The following is a 7,737-nucleotide window of genomic DNA, read 5'->3' as shown; positions in this document are numbered from 1 at the left end:
TTTTCATGGTCCCACTGAGTATAGATACCAAATTTTCTTTTATGAGAGACTTTTGTGAGCTTGCTAAAAAGGTGTTAGTGCCAAAAACTTAGCGCATCCCTTTCTTTCATAAAACATGAAGTCCTAAATTTAAAAAATGCAGAGAAGAATATTCAGAAGCAAAACATGTATAATTCTCTGGTACAGAAATTCTATGGGATCTGATAAAACACTAATATAGCTGTTAAACAAGAAAAATTAACTATAAACAATAAATCAGGTGAAGTCTATGGCTGCATAAGTGTACCTCCAGCTTTCTATTTTAATATCAGTTACGCCCTATAATTCATTCATCTGTTGATACCTGCATGAATTTAATTACTCTTTGGTAATTTCTCTATGTGGCTTCCTGGGTGGCATGGTGGTAAGGAATCTGCCTACAAATGTAGGAGACTCAGGTTTGATCCCTAGGTTGGGAAGATCTCCCGGAGAAGGAGATCGCACCCCACCCCATTGTTCTTGCCTGGAAAATCCCATGGGCAGAGGAGCCTGGGAGGCTAGAGTCCACAGAATCACAAAAAGTTGAACATGACTGAGCATGCACATGCAATTTCTCTACATTTCACTTTTTATAGTCTCCGTTAAATCTTCTTTCAGTTTTTCTTCCCCAATTTTTTGTAGTTCTTCTCTTGCAGTATAACTTGTGATGAGCGTTGCATATATAATTTTTAGATTTTTTTTCCCATAAAAATGATGGCCATCTAAAGAGTCAGAATGCACCTTAGAAGTTTTTGTGTCAGTTTCATGATTTGTCTTCCAAATTTAATTACTATGTTTTCCAGGTTGTTCAAGTCCATCAGTGTCTATGTAGAACTCCCTTCCCTATAACTTTAGCCAAATCCTATGAAATTTATTTCTCTCACATCTATTATTTTTCTTTGTTCCTTTAACAGAAATAATTTAATACTTGTTGCAAGTCACTAGTAATTATACTATTGTAATTTTACCCCTCAAATTCATTGTTCACATAGACAACAGGATTTATATTTCTAAAATTTGGATTTATAGCTATTTTATTTATGCCTATTTCAGTTCAGTTTAGTTCAGTCGCTCAGTCGTGTCTGACTCTTTGCGACCCCATGAACCGCAACCCAGCACACTAGGTCTCCCTGTCCATCACCAACTCCCGGAGTCCACCCAAACCCATGTCCATCGAGTCGGTGATGCCATCCAACCATCTCATCCTCTGTTGTCCCCTTCTCCTCCTGCCTTCAATCTTTCCGAGCATCAGGGTCTTTTCCAGTGAGTCAGCTCTTTGCATCAGGTGGACAAAGTATTGGAGTTTCAGCTTCAACATCAGTCCTTCCAGTGAACACCCAGGACTGATCTCCTTTAAGATGGACTGGTTAGATCTCCTTGCAGTCCAAGGGACTCTCAAGAGTCTTCTCCAACACCATAGTTCAAAAGCATCAATTCTTCGGCACTCAGCTTTCTTTATAGTCCAACTCTCATATCCATACATGACCACTGAAAAAACCATAGCCTTGACTAGACGGACTTTTGTTGGCAAAGTAATGTCTCTGCTTTTTAATATGCTGTCTAGGTTGGTCATAACTTTCCTTCCAAGGAGTAAGCGACTTTTAATTTCATGGCTGCAGTCACCATCTGCAGTGATTTTGGAGCCCAGAAAAATAAAGTCAGCCTATTTAAATAATAGCCTATTATGCCTATTTAAAACCAGTCAATTAACAAAACCATTTTCAATGAATTACCAATCTGTAGAAAGTGTTGCTTAATCCTTAAAAGTCTTTTAGAGGCAGGTTAGCTCACATCTTAATCATACCACTGGATTTCCCTGGTGGTGGTGTTCAGTCGATTAGTCATGTCTGTCTCTTTGCAACCCCATGGACTGCAGCTTGCCATGTTTCCCTGTCCTTCACCATCTCCCGGAGCTTGTTCAAACTCATGTCCATTGAGTCATTAAGGGTAAAAATTATTACTCTGTCTCAGATATCTTTAATTTTGACTGGATATAGAATCATACAAAACTTCTGATTCTGAAATTCTGATTTAATTGAACTCAGGGTATGATTTGGTACTTGGAGTTTCGGAAATTTTTCTAGGTGATTTAATGTGAAGACAAGTTCAGAGTCATTGCTCTATCCCATGTATTTCCTCTCAATTTGCACTTTTATCTAATTGCTTAATTGACAATATACTCTTGTTGCAGATTACAATTTACACTAGATTATTTAATAGTGAGTCAAGAGGAATTTGCCCTATTTCACTGAATTTATGCCATTTTAAGCCCTTATTTAAAGTATTCCTCAAAGCATGAATTTTAATTTTTTTTTTTTAATACAAACCCCAAAGACCAGGGCCTCTCCTTAATACATAAAGCCCATATATTGACATATGAAATTGAGTTGACTTTCCAGAGAAAGCTAGTCACCTATGAATCCACAGTATCAGGATAAAATGAAATATCAGAGCAAGGATAAAATGTCACCCCTTTGAATAAAATCTGTGAGTTTAAGATCACTTTTAAAATGTGAAATTTAGTAAGTAATTTCAGAATGATACTAGAAAAATCACCTATACTGAAGTTCAGCAAGAATAAACTTACTATGAGGAAACATGCGCCAAGTATCACAGCTTTCATTTTCACATCAATGTCTGAAGAGAACTGAATGTCAAAGTTACTGTAGCTTGTGAATATTTCTCTCACAATTCCAGTAAACTGCTTAGAAATCTTGCCAACCACATTTTTTCCATCAAGAGCTTTAATCTAGATTGGAAGAAAAGAAGAAAGTCTTAAAGAATTCTAGAAAATAAAAATAAAACTACCTGTAAACTTGGAATATAACAAATACTGTATTAACCTTATGGGACATAACAAACTTTAAAAATTATATCACTTATTAGATGCATATAGATTCATATATATATATATATATACACACACACACAGATAATTGAGAAAACTGTTTCTTTGCTATAAAGAACTTATATGAAAGTAGCTTTGCTAAAATATTTTAATATTTTTTATTTTACATTAAGACAGACAGTAATAAATGAGTTGGAATTGATCCCAAATAAAAGTTAAACAAGAAAAGATACAGCCATAAAGTGAGTGAAATGTTTCTTTGATGAAATTTCTAGAAGCCATCAGGAAGGTCGTACATGAAATTCCATCTGAATTGAGTTTTAAGACAGAGACAAAGAGTTGACTTAGGCTAAGTCTTTAAACATGATGCGAGGCCCCATTATCGCCCACTGTCAGTAGGAAAATGTGAAATGCCAAGAGCCTGCAAAAGAGGACTGGGAATTTTGATTGAAGTAAAGTAACCAATAAGTAACTTGATGGGATCATGAATGCCTTATTGCAAAATTCAGAATCAAATGGAAGGAAATAGGGGAAACCACTAGACCATTCAGATATGACCTAAATCAAAACCCTTATGATAATACAGTGGAAGTGACAAATAGATTCAAGGGATTAGATATGACAGAGTGCCAAAAGATCTATGGACAGAGATTTGTGACATTGTAGGGAAGGTGGTTATTAAGACCATCCCCAAGAAAAAGAAATGCAAAAAGGCAAGATGATCTATGGACAGAGATTTGTGACGTTGTAAAGGAGGTGGTGATCAAGACCATCCCCAAGAAAAAGAAATGCAAAAAGGCAAGATGGTTGTCTGAGGAAGCCTTACAAATAGCTGAGAAAAGAAGAGAAATGAAAGGCAAAGAAGAAAAGGAAAGATATAGTCATCTGAAGGCAAAGTTCAAAGAATAGCAAGGAGAGATAAGAAAGCCTACCTCAGTGATCAGTGCAAAGAAAGAGAGGAAAACTATAGAATGGGAAAGACTAGAGATCTCTTCAAGAAAATTAGAGATACCAAGGGAACATTTCATGCAAAGAAAGGCTCAATAAAGGACAGAAATGGTAGGGACCTAACAGAAGCAGAAGATATTAAGAAAAGGTGACAAGAATACACAGAAGAACTATGCAAAAAAGATCTTAATGACCCAGATAACCATGATGGGGTGATTACTCACCTAGAGCCAGATATCCTGGAATGTGAAGTCAAGTGGGCCTTAGGAAGCATCACTACAAACAAAGGTAGTGGAGGTGATGGAATTCCAGTTGAGCTATTTCAAATCCTAAAAGATGATGCTGTGAAAGTGCTACACTCAATATGCCAGCAGATTTGGAAAACTCAGCAGTGGCCACAAGACTAGAAAAGGTCAGTTTTCATTCCAATCCCAAAGAAGGGCAATGCCAAAGAATGTTCAGGCTACGGCACTATTGCACTCCTCTCACACGCTAGCAAAAATAATACTCAAAATTCTCCAAGCCAGTACATGAACCCAGAACTTCCAGATGTTCAAGCTGGATATAGAAAGGCAGAGGATACAGAGATCAAATTGACAGCATTTGTCAGATCATAGAAAAATCAAGAGAATTCCAGAAAAACTTCTATTTTGCCTTATTGACAATGCCAAAGACTTTGAGTGTGTGGATCACAACAAACTGTGGGAAATTCTTCAAGAGATGGGAATACCAGACCATGTTTCCTGTCTCCGGCGAAATCTGTATATAGCTAAGAAGCAACAGTTAGAACCGGACATGGAACAATGGACTGGTTCCAAATTGGGAAAGGAGTACATCAAGGCTGTAAATTGTCACCCTGCTTATTTAATTTATATGCTGAGTACATTATGTGAAATGCTGGGCTGGATGAAGCACAAGCTGAAATCAAGATTGCCAGAAGAAATATCAATAACCTCAGATATGCTGATGACACCACCCTTATGGCAGAAAGCGAAGAGGAATTAAAGAGCCTCTTGATGAAAGTGAAAGAGGAGAGTGAAAAAACTGGCTTAAAACTCAGCATTCAGAAAACGAAGATCATGTCAGCTGGTCCCATCTCTTCATGGCAAATAGATGTGGAAACAGTGACAGATTTTATTTTGGGGGGCTCCAGAATCACTGCAGATGGTGACTGCAGCCATGAAATTAAAAGACAATTGCTCCTAGGAAGAAAAGCTTTGGCCAACCTAGACAGCATATTAAAAAGCAGAGACATTACTTTGACAACAAAGGTCCGTCTAGTCAAACATAGTTTTTCCAGTAGTCATGTATGGATGTGAGAGTTGGACCACAAAGAAAGCTGAGCACCAAAGAGTTGATGCTTTTGCACTGTAGTTTTGGAGAAGACTCCTGAGAGTCACTTGCACTACAAGGAAATCCCACCAGTCAATCCTAAAGGAAATCAGTCCTGAATATTCATTGGAAAGACTGATACTGAAGCTGAAGCTCCAGTACTTTAGCCACCTGATGTGAAGAACTGCTTCATTGGAAAAGACCCTGATGCTGGGAAAGATTAAAGGCAGGGGGAGAAAGGGAGGACAGAGGGTGAGATTGGTTGGATGGCTTCAATGACTCGATGGACATGAATTCTGAGCAAGCTGCTAGAGTTGGTGATGGACAAGGAGGCCTGAGGTGCTGCAGTCCATGGGGTCCCAAAAAGTAGGACTTGACTGAGCGACTGAACTGAACTGAACTGTGTTGCTCCCGCTCAAAGCTTGGAATAAGTCTGGACAACAGGAGGGGATGGGGGACAACAAAAGCGGAAGTGTATGAAACAAAGAAGCTCAATAAAAATTTTTTACTTTTACAGTTCGAGGAAAGCCAAGGGCCATGGTAGAGAATTGAACAGCTTGTTGCCACAGAAATGCACCTCACCAAGAGGGCATATAGTACACTTGCCAGGGTATATATAGGAAGAGCTGTGTCAAACCAGGAAGAGAAATGTCCTTTTCAAATATGCACAAGCTACCGTGTGTGCTGGCGTAACCTTTGAAGCTCTAACTCAGGCTGGGACCAGTTCCATAACATGGGACCACTGAAGTGTTTTATTTGGATATGGTTGGTTAAGTTCTCTAAAAATCTGTATTAAACTTCTAATATGAACACTGTGATAACATGAAGTTGTCGTTTAGTTGCTAAGTCGTGTCTGACTCCTTTGACCCCATGAACCCTGCCAGGCTCCTCTCTTCCGTGGGATTTCCCAGGCAAGGATATTGGAGTGGGTTGCCATGCCCTCCTCCAGGAGATCTTCTTGACACAGGGATCAAACCTGCATTTTCTGCTTTGCAGGCAGATTCTTTACTGCTGAGCAACTGAGGAATTCTGATAGCCTGAATTACTGTTCGTCAAATAGTCATTTCAGTGCCTTCCCTCTGTAAACCCAGTATGCTTCCGTGCACATTGAAATTAGGACTTGACCATGTTCCTTGTTTAACCAATGGAGGGTTAATGGATGTGACACCAGCGAAGACCTCAGACATGGCTGAATGGTTTGATCTTGGTCCTGCTCTCCAGTGATCAGCCACTAGAAAAGCATGATCCAGGCAGCTGGTATTGCAGCAGCTCTAGAATGAACATATTTGGAACAGACCTGAAGCCAACTTACAGCCAAAATTAGGGCCATCTGTCTGAGCCTAGGTATATACCCCAGACCCTTAGCCATGAGAATAAATGCCTATTTTTAAGTCAGTTAACTTTAAGGGTTATATGTTACATAACATTATTGTGACAAAACATTAACACAAATTTCTTGCACACCTTCATTTCTTAATCTGCTAGTAGCTGTCATTTAAGCATATGTATCTTGTAAAGAAATCTTTGTTTAAAATTTATTTTTGAAATATTTGAAAATTTTGAAAACACAGAAAATAACTTACCTGCCACCAAAATCTTACTATTAGATATTAACATTTCCCCTTCTTGATTCCTGTAGCAGGAAATTTTAAACTCTACCAAGATTCATGTAAAAAATAAAAATACAATATTTTTGAATGAAAAACATCAGAAATATGAATAATGACCTCCAGCTGGAAAGTTATTAGGACCAGACAACTTTTAGCTAAATTCTAGATAAACTTCTAAGAAGAGAAAATTTTTATCATAAAGTTATTTCAACCCTGAAGTTATTCTTTAGTATTTGTGACATAAGAAGAAATACATATTTAGTTGGTTTTTTTTTTTTTTTTGTCCCTGGTTCCTGACATGGAGCTCTAGAACCCTTGTAATTTTCTGATTGATAGGGATTATAGGAGAGTCTTTTGTCATAATATGTGTTCTTTGTCCCAAGTTCTTGGCATACATTTGCTAAAACTTTTGGAATCTTCTGAGGAATAAAAGTTTTCTAGGCTAACGAGATGATTGGTGGCTGTGGGCCCTGAAAAGTGAAAGTGCAAGTTGCTTAGTCATGTCCGACTCTTTGTGATCCCATGGACTATACAGTCCACGGAATTCTCCAGGCCAGAATACTGGAGTGGGTAGTCATTCCCTTCTCCAAAGGATCTTCCCAATCCAGGGTTTGAACCCATTCTTTACCAGCTGAGCCACCAGGGCAGTCCAAGAATACTGGAGTGAGTAGCCTATCCCTTCTGCAGCAGACCTTTCAGACCCAGGAATTGAACAAGGGTCACCTGCATTGCAGGCAGATTCTTTACCAGCTGAGCTGGGGTTTGGTCACCAGAAAGTCCAAGCAATAATTAGAAATTTGGCACCCTGAACTCCTGCCTTGACCTTTGGGGAGGAGACAGGAGCGAGAGATTGATTTATCCATCAGTGACCAGTGATCCTATAAATCATGCTTCTGTAGTGAAGCCTTCATAAATGCTCAGTAAACAGTTGAGTACTGGAGACCTTCCAGGCTGGGGAACACACCCCCGGGCTGGGAGGCT

The 7,737-nt window shown here is 38.7% G+C and overlaps 1 protein-coding gene across 1 annotated transcript in view; it reads right to left on the bottom strand.

Moving 5' to 3' along the window:
* Nucleotides 1–63: 63 nt before the first annotated feature.
* LOC122444786 (phospholipid scramblase 2-like) overlaps nt 64–7,737 on the bottom strand; it is a 43,923-nt gene continuing 36,249 nt past the window's right edge. Inside the window, exons 7-8 of the mRNA XM_043473404.1 lie at nt 2,606–2,767; nt 64–123 (exon numbers count right to left, since the gene is read on the bottom strand). Coding sequence (XP_043329339.1) covers nt 64–123; nt 2,606–2,767 — 222 coding nt within the window. The remainder of the gene's footprint in view (nt 124–2,605; nt 2,768–7,737) is intronic.

The sequence above is a fragment of the Cervus canadensis genome, chromosome 7 (genome assembly GCF_019320065.1).
Source record: "Cervus canadensis isolate Bull #8, Minnesota chromosome 7, ASM1932006v1, whole genome shotgun sequence".
NCBI lineage: Eukaryota > Metazoa > Chordata > Mammalia > Artiodactyla > Cervidae > Cervus > Cervus canadensis.
This window is presented reverse-complemented; position numbering and strand designations above follow the sequence as displayed.